Consider the following 25,474-nt stretch of genomic DNA (forward strand, 5'->3'; position numbering starts at 1 on the left):
TGATTTTAGAATTGTCCTTCTGAATTTTCTTGCTTTAACCTTGCTTGCAGTTTTCTACATAGATAATTTTGATATTAGCTGACAAGTCACATTCTCCCTCTTTGAAGAAATTTGAATGCCAGAGTTCTTATTTTTCCAAAAGAGCCTTTGTCCTTAAGCCAGATACAGCTTCCTCTCTTCCCAGTGAGAAAGTCTTGGGCAGGGTCCCTCTAATAGCTCTGCTTCCCGAGTGAGCAAGCCCAGATGGGTTAGTCATCAGGCCTTGTCCACTGCACTAAAAGTGCCTTTCAAGAGTTCTAGGTAGCACGAGAGACCCTCATGGAAAAGGTCTTGGAGAAAGAAGACTGATGGAGGTATGTAATGAATATTATCAATTCTGTTAAAGATGAAGATTTTCTGAAAATTCGAGAACAGTAAACACAGCACTGAATGAACATTAAAATTCTCTATAACTTAAGAAAAAAAATGTTTTTACACTTTGCCCACATGAGCTCAATACTATAAAAAATTAGTTTGACAGACCCAGTGGACAAAGGGTAGAGAAGTACAAGCTTCTATCAGTTAAGAATATGGAACTTATGGAGGTTCTGTAAGTTTTGTTGGATTCCAGTAAATCACAGGGAATAATAAGGAACTAAAAGTTTTCTTTCCTTAATGAGTACTGTTCTAAGTTAATTTTTAAGTACACAAAGTAATAGTTTCTTAATTTTAGAGTGAATATCCATTGGAGACGCAAGGGAGGAGTATAGGATGAGACTATGGAGGTCTAAAAAGATATTTAAAAGATGCTTAAAGCACCCCCAATAAAGCCTGGCAAGTCGAGGGTGACTAATTGCCTTCTTCTTCCCTTCCCTTCTTTCCTTTAGGACTTTAAGATATGCTATGAGACTAATATAGAAAAGAGATACTTAATATTTTGGTGCTTACAATGCAATTTAAGATGCTTTTTTGTTTTGTGAATATTGACATGAAAAAGTAGAAAGAGAGAAGTATGAGGAGGAAAGCAATAATGCAAAATAAAAAATGAGAACTCTTATACCTCATAATATACATGTTGTTCTTGTTGTGCACCCTTAAGTCGACTCCAACTCATAGCGACCCTATAGGACAGAGTAGGACTGCCCCACAGGGTTCTCAAGGAGTGGCTGGTGGACTCAAACTGTCGACTTTTGGTTAGCAGCCTGAGCTCTTAATCACTTCACCACCAGGGCTCTATATAATATGCATAATAACAGTATTACTGTATCTTTAAAAGCTATATAACTATACTGAATAATAATGTATTTTGTATAAGCAACAAAGAATAGTGGCTATATTTCTTTTCTTCCTGAATAATTATTTTGGGAGAAAAATAACTGGCTAAAATAATCTAACACAAATACATACAGAGACAGAGGAACTAACAGGATGTGTGAGAGAGACAGACAGAAAGAGAGAGGCAGGCAGACACGTAAGTGTTCAAATGTTTCAAGGTCAAGGGCCAATTCTATCACTAACTTGCTGCAGTCCCTGAAAGTGTGTTCAATCTCACTGAGTTCCAGTTTTCTCACCCACAAAATGAACTGTTTGGACAAGCTGATTGCCAGCACTCTTCCCTTCTCTAAAATTCCATGGTTTAAGGATTCTTTTTTTTGCCAGGCTTTTTTTTTTTTAAGATTACATTAGCTTCAAGGCTCTTGTTCAACACAAATAAAAGCAGAGCATAAGGTATTTATGCATATATACTACATAGTTCCCTTATGAGACAACTGTGCTCTCTATTTTATTTCTTTGGTATTCAATTAATTCAGTGAAGCAGAGTTATTAAGTAATCTTGATATATTTCCACACATCTTCATATTTCTAGCCAATTACAAGATCTATCGCATCTATAATTTTGACTACGGGTCTTTTTTCTATAATAGAGCTCAGCACTAAGTATCCTAGAGTATTGCTTACCTTGAGGCCCCAGGTTTGACTCCCAGCATGTCCCAACTATCTTTGCTATTTCGAATTCTGCGAATGGTGTCTGCTTGTTCTTTGGTGAAACTAGCGCTGCTATTTGTGATAGGACGTTTCCCGCCATTTTCACATAAATCAACTATGGATACATAAAAGGTCTGCAAAAAGAGAAAACATCCTATAGTAGAGCTAATTTTGTGAAAACAGGAATACAGGAATTCCTGTTAAGTATCAACTCAGAGACTTTTAATATATTCCAATAGCTCTTAAAAGTTATAAATAAGGCAAATATGTACTTTGGAAGATTTTTTTTTTCTTATTTTAAATACAGAAAAAGCATAAAGAATAAAATTTAAGTGGCTCATAATTGTACACTCAGATAATGTTACTTAAGATTAAAAAGTAGTAGATGAACATTACTAGAAAAACTCAAATGGCCTCAAAAAGTTAAACACAGAATGACCATATGACCCAGTGAGTCTACTCTTAAACATATATTCAAAAGAATTGAAAACAAGTATTCAAACAAATACTTGTATATAAATGTTCATAGAAGCACTATTAACAATAGCCATAAGGTGGAAACAACCCAAATGTCCATCAACAATGGATGAATAAACAAAATACGGTATATTCACATAACTGCATAATATTCAGCCATAAAAAGGAATGAAGTACTCATACTATTCTACAATGTGGATGGACTTTGAAAACATTATGCTAAAGTGAAAGAGGCCAGACACAAAAGGTCACATATTGTATGATTCCACGTATTATATGAAATATCCAGAATAGGCAAATACATAGAGACAGAAAGAAACTGATGGTTGCCTTGAGCTGTGGGGACGGGGTAACAGGAATGAGTGCTTAATGGGTATAGCAATTCCTTTTGGGTCCAGGAAAATGTTTTCAAACTAGATAGAGGTGGTGGTTGCACAGCACTGTGAATGTACTAAATGTCACTGAATTGCTCACTTTAAAATGGTTAATTCTGTGTTATGTGAATTTTACCTCAATAAAAATTCAAATGGTAAAGAAAAATGCAAAATGAAAACTGTCTCCCTACCCTTCAAGTTCCTTTCTTCAAGGCAATCTTTGTTAATATTTTTTGAGTATCTTTTCAGAAAAATTTTCTATCAGTATGCCAGTACATATACACATCCACACCCTTTAAACATTTACATAAGAAAGATCAATTAAACACATGCTTTTTTTTCACATAATAACGGACTCTTTCTATAGCTGCAGATACAGCCCTTCCTGGTTCCTTTTAATGACTGCTCTGTATTTTGCTGTGTGGCTGTATCACAATTCATTTAACCAATTTTCTATTCTTGGACTAGTCAGTTGTTTCCAATTTTTTGCTACTGCAAACAGTGCTTTAGTGAATATTTTTTTGTGTCTACAGCTCTGCACATTTGTAGGGGTACTGCTTTAGGATAAATTCCTAAAAGCAGAACTGCTGAGTATTTGTGCATTTTAATTTTTAATTTAACAACTGTCCTCCAAAAAGGCTGCACCAGTCTATGCTCCCATCACAGCGGATGAGACAGCCTATTTCCCCATACTCTCGTCAACACTGGATATTATCATACATCTTAATTTTTACCAATTTGATATGTATCTTGAAGTTTTGATTTACATTTCTTTAATTACAAGTAAGACTGAGTATCTCTTCATCTGTTTATGGGCCTTTTCTCTTTTTGAATGTTGGCCTTTCATATTCTTTGTCCACTTTTATGATGGTTTGTAAGTGAAAACTATTTTTTGATTCTGTTCATGTCTTATGCTCTGTGCACTATTATTGCTGAATGACTCCACTCCAAATATTAATTTAATACACTAGTGCTGCTTTTAAATTTACATATCTCCTCTTCCCTTGATTTCCTTTTTAATCTCTTCCTCTTCTATTTTTTCAGATATTTCTATAGGTCCTATTATCTTCTAAAAAATTTATCTTTCTCTTAAACTTCTCTTATCTCCAATAATAGCTGATCAACTTGGCAACATAACAAGGAGTCCTTGTTATGAGAAGGCATGTCAAAGGAAAAGCCATTAGATACCAAAACAAAAGAAGTATTATCTTGGTTTTAGTCTATCTTAATATTATTCTTTTTGTTAACAATGTGAGTAAGACAAAACCAAGTTCCTTCCTGACATAAAATGTCTATTAGCTAAGCAAAGAAAATACTTATTAAATAGAACAAACAGGAAAGCACTACTTTTAAGTGTTTACTTACAGAATAGTTTGATTATACTCTTGTTAGCCTTTTTTTTTTTTTTTAACAGACTAGTTTATCCATTAGTTCTACCCAAGATTTATGTAAAAGGATAAAAGCCACCTAAAAAGGATCATGGTTCACAAATGTCTGTTAGTAGTATCAGTGTGAGAAATTCATCAGTAAGTTTTTCTTCTAGTTTATTAACTAACCTGAAATATAAAAGCTCTCAGATTTCTGAGGACACAAGTATTCATTCACAACCCACAAGGTTAGAGAATATTAGGTGTGGTGAGGTTTACAGAACACTAGAATGGAAGTCAAAAGTCTCCATTTAAATTTCATGTCTGAGTTACAGCCTCAATGGAGTAATGGGTACTGGACTAGACCTGCTGCCATAAACTATAGAACTGGAAGAAATATATGAGGCACTATGTTCAAGTGGAGCCCTGGTGGCACAGTGGTTAAGAGCTTGCCTGCTAACCAAAAGGTCGGCAGTTTGAATCCACCAGCCGCTCCTCGGAAATCCTACAGGGCAGTTCTGCTCTGTCCTATAGGGTCGCTATGAGTCGGAATTGACTCTATGGCAGTGGGTTTTTTGGTACGTTCAGGCAGTGGATGACAGCTTGTGCAAGACTTTGATCCTTGAGAGGTAAGCCCCACAATCACCTGGTTCTCTGACTGGAGTTTTCTGACCACGCCACAGAGAGCTGGAGTCTGAGCAGACACAAAGTCCCATTGAGCTATAGAGGCAGAGGTCAGAGTTGGAGGCTGCTGAAGTGGCTAGAATCTTCAGAGCAGCACATTGGAGACAGCTTGGCAGAGCTGTGGCCCCCAAAATCCATGTGGGTGCTCCCCACTAGTTTGTACTGAGGGCTAGGCTATACACGCACAGGGTGAGATCACTTGAGACTTACCAGATAGCAGATGCAATGGGGTTGAGAAAAGAACCAATATACTAGAGGTTAAGTGGTGCTAGGTTAAGAGTTTTGCCTTGCCAGAGTGGAGAGATTGCCCTAACACCTTATTATTACTCTTAGCATCTAGCTGAGATACCAGAAAGGCTATACCTTAGGAATTGGCCTTATCCTTACGAAACCTAAAACTAAGCGCTGACAGGGTCTGCAAGAGAGACAGAATTCAGAGGCTGAGTCCTGCCAAATTATAAGAACTTAGGGAAAAAGATAGGCTTCCTTCAGATTCTTGCTATTAAAGTAAAAAACAAAGCCTATACAAGTTCAGTGTAATCTGCCAGTAATTTAACTGCCTGCTAAAGCAAGAATAAACAATCTTCAGAAGAAGATAACTGAACTTAAAATCTCTACAATGTATTATCTAAAATCCAGGTGTCCACTTGAAAATAACTACTCATACAAAGAAACAAGAAAATGTGATCCATAATCAAGAAAAACAGAAGTCAGTAAAAGCTGACCCTGAGATAGTTCAGATGTTGGATCTGGCAGACAAATACTTTACAACAACTATTAAAGATATATTCAAAGAATTAAAGAAAAAATATTATATCAATGAGTGAGAACTAGAAACTACACAAAAGAAACAAATGCAAATTCTAGAACTGAGAAGTACTGAAATGAAAACTTCACTTAGTAGGTTTAACAGCAGATTGAAAATGAACTTTTAATCAGATCAATAGAGACAATCCAATCTGAAAAATGGAGAGAATAAATGGAAGGAAAATCAACAGAGCCTCAGGGACTGTGGAACAAAACCAAGTAGTCCAATATACATGTAGTTGGAGTCCTAGAAGGGGAAGAGTGTGAAAAAAGGTCAGAAAAAAATAATTGAAAAAATAGTGGTCAAAAATTTCCCAAATTTGATGAAAAACACCTGCTGCCAATCCAAGAAACTTAGCAAACAAGCAGGACAAATATAAAGAGAACCATGCCTAGGCACGTCATGGTCAAAATGCTGAAAACCAAAGATAAAGAAACTTTTGAAAGCAGCTAAAGAGAGAGATAACATATAGAGAGGCATGAGTAAGAAATAATGACTTGATGAGATAATCAAGGCCAGAAGACCACGGAACAATTATCTTCAAAGTGCTGAAAAATTTCACATTCAACTGTTATTATTTATACCTGTTGGACAAGTCACTTTACTAGTCTTAGCCTCAGAGTCCTCATGTATGAAATAAAGATGATACCTGCCTTATTTTGTTGTTGGAGCCCTGGTGATACAGTGGTTAAGAGCTCAGCTGCTAACCCTAAAGGTCAGCAGTTCAATTCCACCAGCCACTCCTTGGAAACCTTATAGGGCTGTTCTATTCTGTCCTGTAGGGTTGCTATGAGTTGAAATTGACTTGACAGCAGTGGAGTTTTTTTTTTTTTTGGTTATATTGTTGTTATGAGCTTCAGATGGGATGAAGCATGTAAAATTCTCCAGAATTCTGAAACAGTACCCAAACCATTGTCAATTAGTGCACATATATTGGTACAAACTCAAAAAAATATGAAGTATGGAAAATTAACATCAACCTTATTTGGTCTTGAAATAGAAGTTACTGATGCCCAATTCAGCCTGTCAGCCAACAATGAAACCTGTCTTCTAGAAGAAGGGGTGACATCTTGTGAGAAGGAAATTCAGCATAAAAGATGGAATAAAATCCCACTCAATAATTAAGAACAACTCTTTATAGCATGGTTACATTATTTGAAATGCTAACAATTCCCAAAATGTCAGATATATTCATAAGAAGAAAAATGCATTATTCATGCTACCACTTTCTTCCAAATATATCTGTAATTGAGAGTTGACTTTATAACTTGTTTTAAATAGCCTCCTTTCTTTAAAATTACTCAAAGTTAATACTTTTAAAAGGGGACCATCTAATCACGTTGCAATGTGAGTATATCTTTTTCTTGTTTACTTGATTGTTGAGATCTTATTTTTTTGTGTGTGACTGGCGGATTCTGCAATGATAATCTCCTATTCTCTAATTGCGCCTCTGTGGGCTACAATACAGGACTAACTAGGTGTGGCAAGAAAATTTTGCCAAAGTAATGCTTCCATTTGATTATGTATACAGACACCCTTAGCCAAAGGTGATTCTGAAGAACATCTCTGTCCCACAGTAGTGTATGATGTTTGTTCTTAAACTTGATAACCATCAGAATTACCTGGAGAGCTTTTACAAACTATAGATTCCTGGGCTCCATCACAACTTTGAACCTCCTGTAGGTCTGGAGCCCAGAAATCTATTTTTGAAAAATCTCCTCAGGTAATTGTGGTAATTATCCAGGTTTGGAATCTATTGGTTTATAAAGAGACAGAAGACAGAACACACACACACAACTCATTCACTCAGCTTTCCAGTTTCGGAAAAGAAACAGTCTATTCTAAAGGGAAATGCCTATTACTTTTTTGCTTCTCATTATTCAATAACGATTGTGAGGATGGCGCAGGACCAGGCAGTGTTTCGTTCTGCTGTACATAGGGTCGCTGTGAGTTGGAAGTGACTCAACGACACCTAACAACAACAACATTGTTTAAGCTAAAATTTGGTATGGTCAGCCTTGACCCTAAAATGACAAAATATTAGGTTACCTGGAACATCTCATTGATTCCTTCTCCAGTTTGTGCTGAAGTTTCAAAGTACAGGAACCCTTTGCTTTCAGCCCAAAGACGCCCTTCACTTTCATCTACACAGCGGTGCTTGGTACAATCAATCTGAAATAGAAAGTTGGGGGACAGAGAGAAGATTCCAACCTTGTTCCACCAGAATAAGCCCAGTGAGGTTTTCATCTATCATTTATTGATGCAAAAACTTGTTAATGAACCCCAACACTAGTGTATAAAATTGCCAGGACCGAAAGGAACAAAAATACTAATACTGAACGTAGACTGATTTTCTGTGGCAAAAGGACTAGTGCCTGCTACTGTACTTCCTCTTTAATTTGTGGGAAAACAGCTCCTACTCATCTCTGTGAAAGTTGGCCTCATATCTGCCATACTAAGGGCCAAGGTCTGCTTTTCATACCTTTCCATAGTCCACATTTCACCTAACTAATGCCCTTCTTTCATCAGGTCAGAGAGTGATTATTAGAATCTACCTCTTCTGCTCAGTCATCAATATTCTTCCCTAAGTATGACACTAGGAAAAAAAATGGAGAAAAATCTAGGTTTGAGTTTTTTATTGTTATTGTCTTAGGGAGACATGTTTTCAAAGACTGTTATTCCTTTTTTACAGAATAAGATATTATTCTTCCTTTTTATTAGTTCTCCAAAATGCAGAGCTGTATTCTTTCTGAAATGAATCTAGAAAGTTGATCATACCATTTCCAAACCCGTTACCTTGTTGGCACACACTACAAATACAATATTTTCCATGTTTCCATGAGGTCCAAGCTCTTGCTTCATTTCTGCCAGCCATGCATCAAGAGCGTCAAAGGAGTCTTTTTGCCCAACATCAAAAACCAGCATTGCGCCCTGTGTGTCCTTGTAAAACTCATTGCGAACCTTCATATAAAAGAACAGATACACAAAATACAGGTCTTGTGATTTTATAAAAATGCATCTCATAATCATTAACTTTACAAAGTGTGTTCTTTTGTGTATTCATAGTATTTGGTATTGTATCTCAATATCTAAACCCAAAAAAACCAAACCTGTTGCTGTCAAGTCAATTCTGACTCATAGCGACCCCATGGGACAGAATAGAACTGCGCCAAAGAGTTTCCAAGGAGCACCTGGAGGATTCGAACTGCCAACTTTTTGGTTAGCAGCCATAGCACTTAATCACTATGCCACCAGGATTTCCATCTCAATATCTACTGATATTTAATTATCAAAGTAATATATAGACATGATTAAAAAAATCTATTGGTATAGAAGGACTTATGCAGTACAGAAGGACTTGTGGCAGAAAATAGTGGCCTCCTGTCCCACCCCCTTAATCTCCACTTGTGCTCCCCAGAGACAATTAATCTTTGTTTTTAGTAGACCTTAAAAGAACATAAATTATATAGAAAGTAAAGCTCTTTTTAGGAAGAACTAGGAAGGTAAGTGAAAAATCAAAAAGAATTTAAGGGAAAAATGACACATATCAGCAAGGGCCACAGCCATATATATTACATCACAAAGTTGGCTTCCCCCAGAATGCTAAGCAGAGGTTCCCTAAGACTCTTGGGCCTGTACACCAACTTTGGAACTCTAAACTCAGAGCCTCACTATAGTGTAATGGGAAGGAGCACAGGCTCTGGAGTCAGACATATCTGAGTCCACACTTACTTACTAGTTGTGTGATCTTGGGCAAGCCACTTAACCTCTCTGCGTCTCAGTTTCCTCATCTGTAAAATGGGGATAATACTACTTACTTCACAGGGTTATTGTGAGGATTAAATGAGATAATGAAGGCAAAGCACCTAGCATGGTGCCTGGAAAGCAAAGTGTATCAGCACCTTCTCCCTTCTTTCCTTACATTCATTCTCTGATTGGCTTCTTCTGATGTTTATATTAGAAATGGCAACTCACCTCTAGGGCGTATCTACAATTCCAGGAAGAGGCAGGATAAGTACAGGGCATATTAAAGTAGCAGAGCCAACAAGAGGTTGAGTAGGTGAGGAGCAGTATTAACAGACTGGAGGCTTTCAGGCCAAAAGGCCAGTAAGGACCTTGACAGAGGCCATGTATTATATACTGTTTTCATAAAATTCCAGTTTGTACCAAGACCCACATTGGATATGTAGTAAGAAATAAACACATATTACACACAGCAGACATGGAGTGTGTATGAGTTTCTGAGCATAGACAGACACCTGGGCCAAGGATAATAAGTGCCTATAAACTTTTAGGGAGCCCTGATGGCAGAGTGGTTAAGAGCACAGCTGCTAACCAAAAGGCTGGCAGTTCAAATCCACCAGCTGCTCCTTGGAAACCCTATGGGACAGCTCTACTCTGTCCTATAGGGTCACTATGAGTCAGAATTGACTTGGCAGCAACAGTTTTTTTTTTTTTAATTAACTTTCAGAAACCTAAGAAACTATCCCCTAAAATTAAAACCAACAAAATCAGAAAGAATTTAAAATGATGAAGCCCAGCAGTCTTTTCCTCTCAGTACTCACACAGTAGTTAACAACGGGGACTCTCAATTCTTCCCTGAAACTCTTGCTGCCTTGGCTCCCTGGTCCTTAAATTACCTGTCTTTCATCAACTCTTCTCTTTACTACTCCCCATCAAAACCCCCAATCCTCTCCTAGGCCCTCTTCCTCTTTAATCCTTTCTCTCAACTTGGCAACATCAACCACTTGCACAGTTTTGAGAACCTCCAAGGTGAACCCTTTCATCTGAGCTTTCAGACCTCCTTTTCCAATTAGCACTAGACTCTTTCACCTGGATGTCCTGTTGGAATCACAAACTCAGTGTGTACAATAGAAAACCTATCAACTTCTTACTCCTTAAACTTTTCCTTCCTTTAACATCTATTGATGAAAATGGCATACCATTCTCCAGGTCATTTAGATTGAAAGCTTGGTGCTAACCGTTGTTGTTTTCCTCTCCCCTTGCTGTACGGGCTCAAAACAGTCCTATAGGGGCCACCTCTGCCATGTTTCTTGTACCTGTCACTTCCTTTCCATTTACATTGCCAACATTATCTTTTGACAGCACCACTTCAAGTGTCTTCTAAGTAATCTCCCTAGCAACATCATAAGGTGAATATTTACCTTTTTAAAGCTCATCTTGTCATTTAATTTCCATTGCTCAAAAATTCTTGTGTTTCCAAGGTAAGTATGAGCTCAAGAGTCAGAATGGGCCACATTTATCAAAGACTACATCAGCCTGAGACCAGAAGAACTAGATGGTACCTGGCTACAACCAATGACCACCATGACAGGGAGCACAACAGAGAATCCCTGAAGGACCAGGAGAGCAGTGGGATGCAGACCCCAAATTCTAGTAAAAAGACCAGACTTAATGGTCTGACTGTGACTAGAGGGACCCCAGAGGTCATGGTCCCCAGACCTTCTCTTAGCCCAAGACAGGAAGTGTTCCCAAAGCCAACTCTTCAGACAGCGACTGGACTGGACTATAAGACAGAAAATGATACTGGCGAGGACTGGGCTTCTTGGATCAAGTAGACACATAAGACTTTGTGGGCAGCTCCTGCCTGGAGGGGAGATGTGAAGGCTGACGAGGACAGAAGCTGGCTGAATGGACGTGGAAACACAGGGTGGAGAGAAGGAATGTGCTGTCTCATTAGGGGGAGAGCAACTGAGAGTATATAGCAAGGTATATACAAGGTTTTGTACGATAGCCTGACTTGATTTGTAAACTTTCACTTAAAGTACAAAAAAATTCTTGTGTTTCTCCGCTGCCTTTAAAACTGCCTTTTAATGACATTAAAAGTTTCTGATCTGTCCTCCACAAACCTCCCCAGTCTTACCCTCCCACTCATCCTGTTCTTTAAACCGGATAACCTCTCATTCCCCAAACCTACCTTGTGGGTTCCTAACTCCACCTAGAAATGGACACCATTTTATCTTCACTGCTGTATCTTTCAGCAAGTTTTCTCTACCCCATCTAACCCCCTGCCCTCTGTCAAACACAATCTCTCTCTCCTACAATACCACAGCATTTCATACTTCTAATGGTGCTCATATCATTTCCTGCCTAGTTTTATAGTTAGCAGTATATTCAGTTGTCTTCCACCTAGACTATAAGCAACGTGAAGGCATGGCCCTTCTATCTTTGTGTCATTCACAGGGCCAAGGAGATGTAAGAATCTGAGACATATTTATTTAACTGAATGGCTGAATGTGCTACAGTAGTGAACAAACGGTTGTGAGGGACTGGACAAAGAGGACAGGAAAGAATTTCAAAATGCAAGTCATACTGACCAGTGGGAGATTTGCATGTAAAAGTAGACTTAACCAAATTCAGTGGACTTCTCTTTCAAGGGATTTATGTTCAAGTTTGGGCTCAGCAACTAGCTACCCATATAATCTCAACTAAGTTATTTTATCACACCAAGTGTTAATCTTCTCATCTGCAAAATGAAAAGGTCAAAGTAGATGTTTCAGTGGTCTGCTATAGTTCTATTATTCTAGTCTCCCCGAAAAAGCTTTCCAATGATAGTTCTGGCAGGCTTGTTGCATCCAAAGTTTAATGAAATAGAATGTTAAGGGAATTGGAATTCTTTAATTCTTCAAGAAGCAGAGATGGGAAACTGTTATGGATTGAATTGAGTCCCCCAAAGATGTGTGTCAACTTGGCTAGGTCATGATTCCCAGTATTGTGTGGGTGTCCTCCATTTTGTGAGCTGATGTAATTATCCTCCATTTTGTGATCTGTTGTAATTATCCTATGTGTTGTAAATCCTATGTTGTAATTATCCTATGTGTTGTAACCTCTATGATGTTAATGAGGCAGAATTAGGGGCAGTTATGTTAATAAGGCAGGACTCTAGACAGGATTAGGTTGTATTTTGAGTTAATCTCTTTTGAGATATAAAAGACAGAAGCGAGTAGAGAGGGGTGGGACCTCATACCACCAAGAAAGAAGTACCAGGAGTGTGGCGCATCCTTTGGATTCAGGATTCCTATGCTGAGAAGCTCCTAGACCAGGGGAAGACTGATGATAAAAACCTTTCCCAAGAGCCAACAGAGAAAGAAAGGCTTCCCCTGGAGCTGGCACCCTGAATTTGGACTTCTAGCCTCCTTGACTGTGAGAGAATAAATTTGTCTCTGTTAAAGCCATCCACTTGTGGTATCTCTGTTATAGTAGCACTAGATAACTAAGATGGAATTTGGTACCAGGAATAGTGGAGTGCTGCTCTAACAGATACCTACAATGTAGAAGCGGTTTTGAAACTATGAATGGATAGAGGCTGGAAACGTTTTAAAGTGCCTAATAGTAAAAGCTTAGATTGGCTTGAAGAGACTGTTGGTGGAATCATGGACACCAAAGACAGTTCTGCTACGGGCTCAGAAGGAAGTGAGGAGAGTTGTAAAACCTGAGATGGTGCAGACAGTGAGAAGCAGCAGCAGAGAAATGGCAGCAGCAGAACCAGGAGACCAGTACAGAACACCATGGGAGCTGACCCATGCAGCAAGAGAGCTGACTGCCTTCAGGTAGGAGGCTTGCTGGTATAGTACTGTGCCTCTGGGCACTTACTGGTGGGGCTAGGCTTGCCAACCCATGAGGCCAGAGAGTTGAGTGTCTTCCAGCCGAGGTTTACTGGTAGAGTAGGGTGTCTCAAGGTACTTATTGATGGAGCTAAAGATCTTTGAAACACTTGCCTGAGCAGGGCAGAGGCTGGGCCAGCCCAAGAGGTCAGGAGGGCCGAGAGGCCAAGCAACAACAAAGCAGAAGCGGAAGAGACAAGGAGCACAAGAAGCAGAGCTGTCTTAGTCTCAAAGGGTAGGGCCAAGACCTGTGGGGTCTCAAAGGGTGAAACTATTGCCTGTTGGGTCTCAAAGGGTGGGGCCATGGTCTCCTAGGCTTCAAAGAGTAAGATCTTCATCAACTCAGTTCTGGAGTGTGGGGCTGCCTCTTACGAATGCCAATGAGATGGGGCTGGATCTGCTGCCCAAAGCTGAGGGACAGGGCTGCCATGCCCAAGGGGCAGGACGGGGCCTGCCAGGGCAGAGTGAGAAGAGTCACCATTCAGATGGAAGGAGAATGGAACCACCCAAACGCAAGAGGGCAGAGCTGTCATTCCAGTGGGCCTGAAAAGCACAGCTGAAGCTGAGGGCCAACCAGCCTCCACCCAGAATCAGGAGAGTATGGCTAACACCCAGTGTGGAGGGCAGGGCCACTGCCTAAATGGTCTCAGAGAACAGAGGATTATTTTCAAGCTTTGAGAGCTAACGTAATGTGTTCTGCTGACTTGCTTCGTGCCTGTTAAACATTCTTTCTGTTCAGTTTCTCCCATTTCTAATATCTACCTTGGGTTTGTTCCACCATTGTACTTTGGAAGCAGATAACTTGTATTCTAGATTTCACAGATGAAGAGGAATGTTGTCCCAGGACAGAATTTGCACTTGGAGTTAATACTTTTGTGATGACATGATGGGGTGAATGTGTTTTACATGTGGCAAGGACATGAATTTTTAGAGGCCAAAGAGTGGAATGTTATGGATTGAATTATGCCCTCCAAAAATGTGTTAACTTGGATAGACCATGATTCCCAGTATTATGTGGTTGTTCTCCCTTTTGCAATCTGATGTATTTATTCTATGTATTGTAAATCCTATCGGAAACCCTGGTGGCATAGTGGTTAAGAGCTACAGCTGCTAACCAAAAGGTCTGCAGTTTGAATCCACCAGGCGCTCCTTGGAAACTCTATGGGGCAGTTCTACTCTGTCCTATAGGGTTGCTACGAGTTGGAGTCAACTCTACGGCAATGGGTTCTTTTTTAATGATGTTAATGAGGCAGAATTAGAGGTAGTTATGTTAATGAGTCAGGACTCTATCTACGGGATTAGGTTGCATTTTGAGTCAATCTCTTTTTGAGATATAAAAGAGAGAATCAAGCAGAGAGGGGTGGGACTTCATACCACTGAGAAAAAAGCACCAGGAATGAAGTGTGTCTGTGGACCCCAGGTCCCTGCACTGAAAAGTTCCTAGACCAAGGGAAGATTGATGACAAGGACCTATGCCAGAACTGACAGAGAGAGAAAGCCTTCCCCTGGAGCTGGCATCCTGAATTTAGACTTCTAGCCTCCTCGACAGTGAGAGAACAAACGTCTGTTTGTTAAAGCCATCTACTGACAGTATTTCTCTTATAGCAACACTAGATAACTAAGACAGAATCCATCTAATTTGTGGTTAGAGCAAGTTGTTGGTTAAATATTACTCAGGCCTCAGAAGATTTCTAAAATCAAGCTTCTACGAGACCTTCTAACTGATACCAATAAACTTCAGAATTCAGGCATACACATCAATGGAAGCAAGACTGGTGGTAAGATACAGGCCCCCTCGTTTCTCTTTGATACTTGTATTTTTATGAGCTGCTAAAAAAAAAAAGGCAATTGTAATCTCAGGTTGCATTAATAAGATTAATAAGATTCTAGTGCCTAATGACAGAAAGTAACAGAAACATTCAGTGTTTTTCACTAGTTAGACTGTATATGGGATGCTGTATTCAGTTCTCAGCTCCGTATCAGCTACCTATTGATTATCCACAAAGGATGCTGACTAGGAAAGCAGATAGCCCTAGCTGTGGCAGGAATAAAAAATGTTTCACCTGGAGAAGAGTAGACTAAAAAATACTAGAAAGGCTCTCTTATAGAAGCACAGAATCAATTTATGTTGCTTAAAAACAAGGTTAGAATCAGCGGAGAAGGTCAAAGGAAGGCAAACTTCGTAAGGGAGAAGCTGCTAGAGGTTTTAACTCTATAAAGGATTATCTCATGAAGTAGTGAATATCTCAATCAGAGATATTCATTCACCAAACTCTTACAGTCTTCACCACTTAAAACAGTCCTGTGTATTTAATTTTCTTGGACTCCCACCAACCTATATAACTCTTACTTATCTATCTCAGTTTAAACATTGCTTCCTCCAACAGAACTTCTCTCCCAGATAAGCTAGGTTTGGGTATTAAGTACTCTCAAGTATTTTGTCATGTGTTTAATGTGTGTCTTCTCTGATATATATATAAGTTACATGAGGACAAAGAACTGTGTATTTCCAGTGTCTAGCATAGAACCTGGCATATACCTATCCGGTGAATGAATGATGAACATCCATCAGGAATGCTGCAGAAAGAATTCTTACAATAGGCAGAGGTCTGGACCATATTAATTCTCAGGCATTTTCTAACTTTTCGTTTACATGACTTTGGCGTAATCTAAGGTTTACACTAGCACTTAGCATCTATGTCAAACATGTGGTCAACTAGACCCTTCACGCTGTTTTCTCTGGCAATATATTTGTGAAATTCATTTAACACACTATAAGGCTTCATATTTAAAAGGAATTCCTTTTATCTATAATATTTGGGTATTTTCATAAAACAGAAGATTATGTAGCCATTAAAAGGTATGTTTCCTCTGGGAAGATGGCATACATGTGCTTTTCTCTATTCCTCCTGTTAAGTTAACTAAAAATCACGGACATTATATATAAAACATACATAAGATGACTCTGAAAAGCGGAAAGAAGGAAGATGGACTAGGGACCTCAGGACCTGAGGAATGACAAAGTAGTCAGTTTCCTGGGTTTTGTTCTTGTCTCATATAGCCTAGACTTGGAACTGAAGAAGTCAGCAACTTAGAAATGCCAAGGGATGTAGACCAAAAAAAAAAGAAAAAGAAAGCTTCAACAAAAGACTACTCTCTTTAGTCAAAGGACCAGGAAAGGCAGAAACTAGCAAGACAGAAAATTTTAGATATTAACTGTTCTATGCCAGCCAAATACCACTGAAAAAAACTGTCTCCCCACCACACCCACTTTGACAAAAGCTGATTGACTGGAAATTTTAAAACAGAAAAATATAATAAGCAAAATAAATACAAAAAACAATAAAAAGTGGTTGAGCTCAACAGCAGAATGAGGAGATAGAAGAAAGAATCAGCAAACTAGAAGACAGAAGAATAAAAGTTATCTGATCTGAACAGAGAAAAAACAGACCAAAAAATAAAAAAATAAAGACTAGCGCCTCAGGGATCTCTGGGTCTACAACAAAAGGTTTAACATTCGTATCATTGGAGTTTATCTTAGTTATCTAGTGCTGTAATAACAGAAATACCACAAGTGAATGGCTTTAACAAATAGAAGTTTATTCTTTCACAGTCTAGGAGGCTAGAAGTCCAAAGTCAGGGTTCCACCTCTAGGGGAAGGCTTTCTCTCTCTGTCAGTTCCGGGGGTGGGTCCTTGTCATCAGTCTTCCCCTGGTCTAGGATCTTCTAGCACAGGGAATTCAGGTCCGAAGGACGCACTCTGCTCCCGGCACTTCTTTCTTGGTGGTATAAGGCCCCTCTCCTCTCTGCCTGATTCTCTTTTTTATATTTCAAAAGAGATTGGCTTAAGACAAAATCTAATCTTGTAGATTGAGTGCTGCCTCATCAACATAACTGCTGCTAATCTCATTCCATTAATATCATAGAGATAAGATTTACGACACATAGTAAAATCACATCAGCTGACAAAATGGTAGACAATCACACAATACTGGGAATTATGGCTTAACCAAGTTGACCGGTATTTCGGGGGTACACAGTTCAATCCATGACACTTACCTATAAGAGAAAAAAAAATTTTTTAAATGACGGTGGATTTATCATCAGAAACCATGGAGGTCAGAAGGAAGTGGCACAATATTTTTCGAGTGCTAAAGAAAAAGAATTATCAACCCAGAATCATATACCCAGCAAAAATATTCTTCAGGAAGAAAAGGGAAAGCAAGACAGTCTCAGCTGAAGGAAAACGAAAAGAATTATCTGCCAGCAGACCTGCTTCAAAAGAATGGGAAGAACAGATAAGGAAGTTCTCTAAACAGAAAGGCAATTATAAAAGAAGTAACCTGGGAACCTTAGGAAGGAAGAACACAGTAAGCAAAAACATGGGTAAAGAAAATAGGCTTTCATTCTCCTCCTGAGTTTTCTAAATAATGTTTGACAGTTGAAACAAAAAATTATAATACTGTCTGATATGGTTCTAAATAAATGTAGACAAAATATTGAAGACAATTATAAATATGGGAGGGTAAAGTGATATAAAAGGAGGTAAGGTTTCTATACTTCACTCAAACTCGTAAAATGATGACACCAAAAGGCTGTGATAAGTTATTGTATACATAATGTAATTCCTAGAAAACCAAACCAAACCTGTTGCCGTTGAGTCGATTCTGACTCATAGCGATCCTACAGGACAGAGTAGAGCAACCATTAAAAATGCTACACAAAGACATACTCTAAAAACACTATGGATAAATCAAAACAAAAATTAAACAATGTTTAAGTCAGGAACGCAAGAAAAAAAAAAACACAGAGAAGCAAAAAACAGAACAAATGGAAAATAAAATGTCAGACTTAAGTCCTAACATATCAATAATGACATTAAATGGAAGTGGTCTAAACATACTAACTAAAAGAAAGAAATTGACAGGGCAGATTAAAAAATGACTCAAATGTCTGCTGTCTACAAGAAACTTACATCAAATATAAAGATATGGCAGGTTGTGGTAAAAGGATGGAAAAAGATATATCATACAAACATTAATCAAAGGAAAGCAGAATATTAATACCAGATAAAGTAGACATCAGAGGAAAAAGTACCAAAGACAGTGAGCAACATTATATAAGGATAAAATTATATAATGAAGACCTCTTTTTTTGTTAATTGCCATTAAGTAGATTCCGATTCATGGAGACTCCATGTGTGCACAGCAGAGCTGCTCCAGTGATTTTCAAGGCTGAAGACAAAGCAATCCTAAATATGCATGCCTAAACAACAGGTTGCAAAGTATGTAAAGCAATCACTGATAAAATTTAAAGGAGAAACAGACAAATCCACAATTACAGCTGGAAATTTCAACACTAGTATTAGTATCAGATTGTAAGGATGGCGCAGCACTGGGCAGTGTTTTGTTCTGTGGTACACGGGGTTGCTCTGAGTTGGAACTGACTCGATGGCACCTAACAACAACAAGGATTTCTGGTGGCACAGTGGTTAAGCACTTGGCTCTAACCAAAAGATCGGCAGTTTTGAACCCACCAGTCACTCTGTGGGAGAAAGATGTGGCAGTCTTCTCTCATAAAGATTTACAGCCTTGAAAACTGTTATGAGGCAGTTCTACTCTGTCATATAGGGTTGCTAAGAGTTGGAATCAACTTCATGGCAATGGGTTTGGCTTATTATATCACTAGTATTACCCTGATACCAAAACCAGAAAAAAATTACCACCCCCCCGACAAAAAAATACAGATCAGTAGCCTTCATGAATACAGAAAAAATTCTTAACAAAATATCTGCAAACAGAATTCAAGAATATATAAAACAAAAATTATACACCATGGCTGTTACGGATTGAATTGTGTTCCCCCAAAATGTGTGTCAATTTGGCTAGGTCATGATTTCCAGTACTGTGTGGTTTGTCCATCATTTTGTGATCTGATGTGATTATCCTATATGTTGTAAATCCTAACTGCAAAAGACCTCTTTAAAGTGTTAAAAAGACGTCACTTTAAGGACTAAGGTGTGCCTGACCTAAGCCACGGTGTTTTCAATCGCCTCGTATGTGTGCAAAAGCTACACAATGAATAGAAAACACCGAAAAAAATTACGGTGTTGGCAAAGAATACTGAATATACCACGGACTGCCCGAAGAACAAACAAATCTGTCTTGGAAGAAGTGCAGCCAGGAGCAAGGATGGTGAGACTGCCTCAGGTACTTTGGACATGTTATCAGCAGGGATGAGTCCCTGGAGTAGGACATCACGCTTTGTAGAGTAGAGAGTTAGGGAAAAAGAGGAAGACCCTCAACGAGATGGACTGACACAGTGGCTGCAACAATGGGCTCAAGCATAACAACAATTTTGAGGATAGTGCAGGACCAGGCAGTGTTTTGTTCTGTTGTAGATAGGGGTGCTATGAGTCAGAACTAACTTGATGGCACCTAACAATAATAACAAGATGTTAAATAAAGCCCTGGTAGAGCAGTGGTTAACAGCTTGGCTGCTAACCAAAAGGTCAGCTGTTCGAATCCACCAGCTGCTCCATGGAAATGCTATAGGGCAGTTCTACTCTGTCCTATAGGGTTGCTATGAGCCAGAATCGACTCAACAGCAACAGACTTGGTTTGGTTTTTACGTTAATGAGGCAAGATCAGAGGCAGTTATGTTAATGAGGCAGGACTCAATCTACAGGATTAAGTATTATCTTGAGCCAATCTCTTTTAAGATATAAAAGAAAGAACTGAACAGAGGAGAGGGACCTCATGCCATCAGGAGACTCGCCAGGAGTGGAGCATGTCCTTTGGACCTAGGGTTCCTGTGCTTAGAAGTTCCTAGACCAGGAGAAGGTTAATGACAAGGACCTTCCACCGGAACTAACAGAGAGAAAGCCTGTTCCCCAGGAGCTGGTGCCCTGAATTCAGACTTCTAGCCACCTAGACATTAAGAGAATAGATTTATGTTTGTTAAAGCCGTCTACTTGTGGTATTTCTGTTATAGCAGTACCAGATAACTAAGATAATGACCAAGTGGAATTTATTCCAGGGATGCAAGGTTGGATCAATATTTGAAAATTGATCAATGTAATCCACCATATTAAAACAGGCTAAAAAAAAAAAAATCATACAACCATATCAAATGATACAGAAAAGGTATCTGACAAAATTCAACACCCATTCATGGTAAAGACTCTCAGAAACAGGAATAGAGGGGAACTTCCTCAACTTTATAAGGAGCATCTACAAAAAAACCTAGAGCTAACATTATACATAATGGTGAAAGACTGAACGCTTTCCCCTAAAATCAGGAATAAGACAAGGATGCACACTCTCACCACTCTTATTCGATATAGTACTAGACATTCCAACCAGTATAATAAAAAAAGGTATTAAAAGGCATATAGATCAGAAAGGAAGAAATAAAACTGTCTCAATTTGCTGATGACATAATTAACCAAAACTAAACCAGTTGCTGTCAAGTTGATTGTGACTCAAGGCAACCTCATGTATTTCTAGAACTGCACTCCATAGGATTTTCAATGGCTGTGAACTTTTAGAAGTAGACTGCCTAGCCTATCTTCTGAGGTGCCTACTAACCTTTTGATTAGTAGCTGAGTGCTTAACCATTTACACCACCCAGGAACTCCTGATGACATAATTAGCTACATAGAAAATCGCAAGGAATCTTCAAAAAAAAATTCATACAACTAATACATGAGTTCAGAGGGCCATAGGAAATAATATGAACTTACAAAAACCAACTGGATTTCTGTATATTAACAATTAACACTGGGACACCAGAATTAAAAATTACAATAGATTCACAATTGCTCAAAAAAAAAAAAAGTGAAATTCTTAGGTGCAAATCTATCAAAATATGCACAGGGCTTGTATGCTGAAAACTATACAACACAGATGAACGAAACCAAAGAACTAAATAAATGGAGAGGCACACCACGTTACTGAACTTAAGACTCAACATAGTGAAGATGTTTGGTCCTCTTAAAATTGACATACAGGTTTAGCACAATTCCTATCAAAATCCCAGCAAGATCCTTTGTAGATATAGACAAGATTATCCTAAAATTGGTATGGAAAGGCAAAGGAACTAAAATAGCTAAAACAATTTTGAAAAGGAAGAGTAAAGTGGGAGGAATCAGTTGGCCTGATTTGAGGACTTCTGTAACGAAAACTGTGATATTGGTGGAGAGGCAGACACACAGATAAATGGAACAGAACAGAAAGCCAGAAACAGACCCACACAATATGCCCAACCAATTTTTGACAAATGTTCAAAAGCAATTTGATGGAGGAAAGACTGCCTTTCAACACATGTTGCTGGAACAATTAAACATCCATAAACAAAATGCCCCGATGCATCTGTCAGTGTGTTGTACTGTGGGGGCCTGCAAGCTGCTGTGATGCTGAAAGCTATGCCACTGGTATTCAAATACCAGCAGGGTCACCCATAGCAGACAGCTTTCAGCTGAGCTTCCAGACTAACACAGACTAGGAAGAAGGATCTGGCAGTCTACTTCTGAAAAGCATTAGCCAGTGAAAAATCTTATGAATAGCAGCAGAACATTGATATAGTGCTGGAAGATGAGCCCCCCAGGTTGGAAGGCACTCAAAAGACAACCGGGGAAGAGCTGCCTCCTCAAAGTAGAGTCCACCTTAATGACGTGGATGGAGTCAAGCTTTCAGGATTTTCATTTGTTGATGTGGCATGACTCAAAATGAGAAGAAACAGCTGCAAACATCCATTAATAATCAAAACCTGGAATGTACGAAGAATGAATCTAGGAAAACTGGAAGTCAAAAAAATGAAATGGAAAGCATAAACATTAATATCCCAGGCATTAGTGAGCTAAAATGGACTGGTATTGGCCATTTTGAATCAGACAATCATACAGTCTACTACACCAGGAATGACAACTTAAAAAGGAATGGTGTTGCATTCATCGCCAAAAAGAACATTTCAAGATCTATCCTGACGCAGAACACTGTCAGTGATAGGACAATATCCATAGGCCTACAAGGAAGACCAGTTAATATGACTATTATTCAAACTTACACACTAACCCCTAAGGCCAAAGTTAAAGAAATTGAAGATTTTTATGAACCTCTGCAGTCTGAAAGTGACTGAACATGTAATAGGGATGCATTGATAATTACTGGTGATTGGAATTTGAAAGTTGGAAACAGAGAAGAAGGATGGGTAGTTGGAAAATATGGCCTTGGTGAAAGAAATGATGCTGGAGACCCCAAGATAGAATTTTGCAAGACCAACCACTTCTTCATTGCAAATACCTTTGTTCACCAACATAAACAGTGACTATACATGTGGACTTCACCAGATAGAATACCGAGGAATCAAATCAACTACATCTGTGGGAAGAGACAATGGAAAAGCTCAATATCATCAGTCAGAACAAGGCCAGGGGCTGATTGCAGAAAAGACCATCAATTGCTCATATGCAAGTTCAAGTTGAAACTGAAGAAAATTAGAACGAGTCCACGAGAGCCAAAGTACAACCTTGAGTATATCCCACTGGAATTTAGAGATCACCTCACAAGAATAGATTTGACATACTGTGTGCACTGACTGAAGACCAGATGAGTTGTGGAATGACATCAAGAACATCATACATGAAGAAAGTAAGAGGTCATTAAAAAAAAGGGAAAGAAAGAAATGACCAAAATGGATGTCAGAAGATACTCTCAAACTGGCTCTTGAACATTGAGTAGCTAAAGCAAAAGGAAGAAATGAAGTCAGAGCTAAACAGAAGATTTCAGAGGACAGCTCAAGAAGACAAAGTGAAGTATTATAATGACATGTTCCAAGACCTGGAGACACAAAGCCAAAAGGGAAGAACATGCTTGGCATTTCTCAAGTTGAAAGAACAGAAGTAAAAATTCAAGCCTTGAATTGCAATAATGAAGGATTCTACGGGGAAACTATTAAATGACGCAGGAAGCATTAAAAGGAGATGGAAGGAATACACAGATCACTATACCAAAAATAAATTGGTCAATGTTAAACTATTTCAGGAGGTAGCATGTGATCAGGAACCAGTGGTACTGAAGGAAGAGGTTGAAGCTAAAATGAAGGCATTGACGAAACACAAGGCTCCAGGAAATGACGGAATATCAATTGAGATGTTTCAGCAAATGGATGCAGCGCTGGAAGTGCTCACTTGTCCATGCCAAGAAACTTGGAAGACAGCTACCTGGCCAACCAAGTGGAAGAGTTCCATATTTATGCCTATTCCCAAGAAAGGCAACTGATCCAGTTGAATGCCGAAATTATTGAACAATACCATTACTATCACACACAAGTAAAATCTTGCAGTATATCACCAGGGAACTACCAGAAATTCAAGCTGGATTTAGAAGAGGACATGAAACAAGGGATATCATTGCTGATGTCAGATGGATTCTGTCTGAAAGCAGAGGATACCAGAAAGATATTTACCTGTGTTTTATTGACTATCCAAAGGCATTGGACTGTGTGGATCATAACGAATTATGGATAACATTGCAAAGAATGGGAATTTCAGAACACTTAATTATGCTTATGAGGAATCTGTACGCAGATGTAGAGGCAGTTGTTCAAAAAGAACACGGGGATACTGCGTGGTTTAAAGTTAGGAAAGGTGTGTGTTAGGGTTGTATCCTTCCACCATACTCATTCAGTCTTTATGCTGAGCAAATAATCTAAGAAGCTGGACACCATGAAGAAGAATGGGGCATCAAGATTGGGGAAAGACTCATTAACAACCTGCATCATGAAGATGACACCACCTTGGTTTCCGAAAGTGAAGAGGACTTGAAGCACTTACTGATAAAGATCAAAGACCACAGCCTTCAGTATGGATTACACCTCAACATAAAAAAAAAAAATAAAACAAAAATCCTCACAACTAGACAAATAAGCAACATCATGATAAACAAAGAAAAGATCGAGGTTGTCAAGGATTTCATTTTACTTGGATCCACAAACAACACTCATGGAAGCAGCCGTCAAGAAATCAAAAGATGCACTGTGTTGGGCAAATCTGCTGCAAAAGTGTTGAAAAGCAAAGATGTCACCTTAAAGACTAAGGTGCACCTGACCCAAGCCATGGTGTTTTCAATTCCTCACATGCATGAATAAGGAAGACCAAAGAAGAATTTATACCTTTGAATTGTGGTGTTGGCAAAGAATGCTGAATATACCATGGACTGCCAAAAGAATGAACAAATCTGTCATGGAAGAAATGCAACCAGAATGCTCCTTAGAAGCAAGGATGGTGAGACTACCTCTCACACACCTTGAGTATGTTATCAGGAGGGATCAGTCCCTGGAGAAGGACATCATGCTTGGTCAAGTGGAGGGTCAGTGAAAAAGGGGAAGACCCTCAACAAGATGGACTGACACAGTGGCTGCAACAACGGGCTCAAGCATAACAGCGATTGTGCAGATGGCACAGGACTGGGCAGTGTTTCATTCTGTTGTATGTAGGGTAGCTATGAGTTGGAACTGACTCGACAGCACCTAACAACAACAACAATAAGCAAAAATGAAACTCGACCTATGTTTCAGACCTTATACAAAAATTAACTCAAAATGGATCATGGACTAAATGTAAAATTTTATAAAAATTTTAGAAAAAACACAGGAGGAAATCTAACTCATAATAGCCAAAAACGGGAAACAACCCAGATGTTCTTCAACGGGTGAATGGTTAAACAAACTGTGATACTTCAATGTCATAAAATATCACTCAAAAATAAAAAGGAAAAAACTACTGATACATGCAACAAGCTGAATGAATCTCCAGAGAATTATGCTGAGTGAAAAAAAGCTAGTCCTCAAAGGTTATATACTATATGGCTCTGCTTACATAACATTGAAATGACAATATTTTACAATGAAGGACAGATTAGTGGTTGCCAAGGGTTAAGGAGACAGTGGAGGTGGAAGAGAAGTGGGTGTAGCTAAAAAAGTGCAACATAAGGGATGATCCTTGTGGTCCTAGATAGATGCTGTATCTCGCCTGCATCAATGTGAATATCCTGGTTGTGACACTAGGATGCTACCATTGGCAGAAACTGAATAAAGGGTACAAGGGATCTCTCTATTATTTCTGAATACTGCCTGTGAATCTACAATTATCTCAAAATAAAAAAGTTATATTTA

General features: G+C 38.8%; 1 protein-coding gene across 2 annotated transcripts in view; it reads right to left on the reverse strand.

Moving 5' to 3' along the window:
* The window catches only part of DNAJC27 (DnaJ heat shock protein family (Hsp40) member C27), a 90,006-nt gene that overhangs the window by 8,120 nt on the left and 56,412 nt on the right, over positions 1-25,474 (reverse strand). For both annotated transcript variants that reach the window (XM_023550494.2, XM_003411919.4), the window contains 3 exons: positions 8,472-8,636; positions 7,725-7,847; positions 1,939-2,099 (listed from right to left, as the gene is read on the reverse strand). In XM_023550494.2, coding sequence (XP_023406262.1) covers positions 1,939-2,099; positions 7,725-7,847; positions 8,472-8,636 — 449 coding nt within the window. The remainder of the gene's footprint in view (positions 1-1,938; positions 2,100-7,724; positions 7,848-8,471; positions 8,637-25,474) is intronic.

Source organism: Loxodonta africana, chromosome 12 (genome assembly GCF_030014295.1).
Source record: "Loxodonta africana isolate mLoxAfr1 chromosome 12, mLoxAfr1.hap2, whole genome shotgun sequence".
Classification (NCBI taxonomy): Eukaryota; Metazoa; Chordata; class Mammalia; order Proboscidea; family Elephantidae; genus Loxodonta; species Loxodonta africana.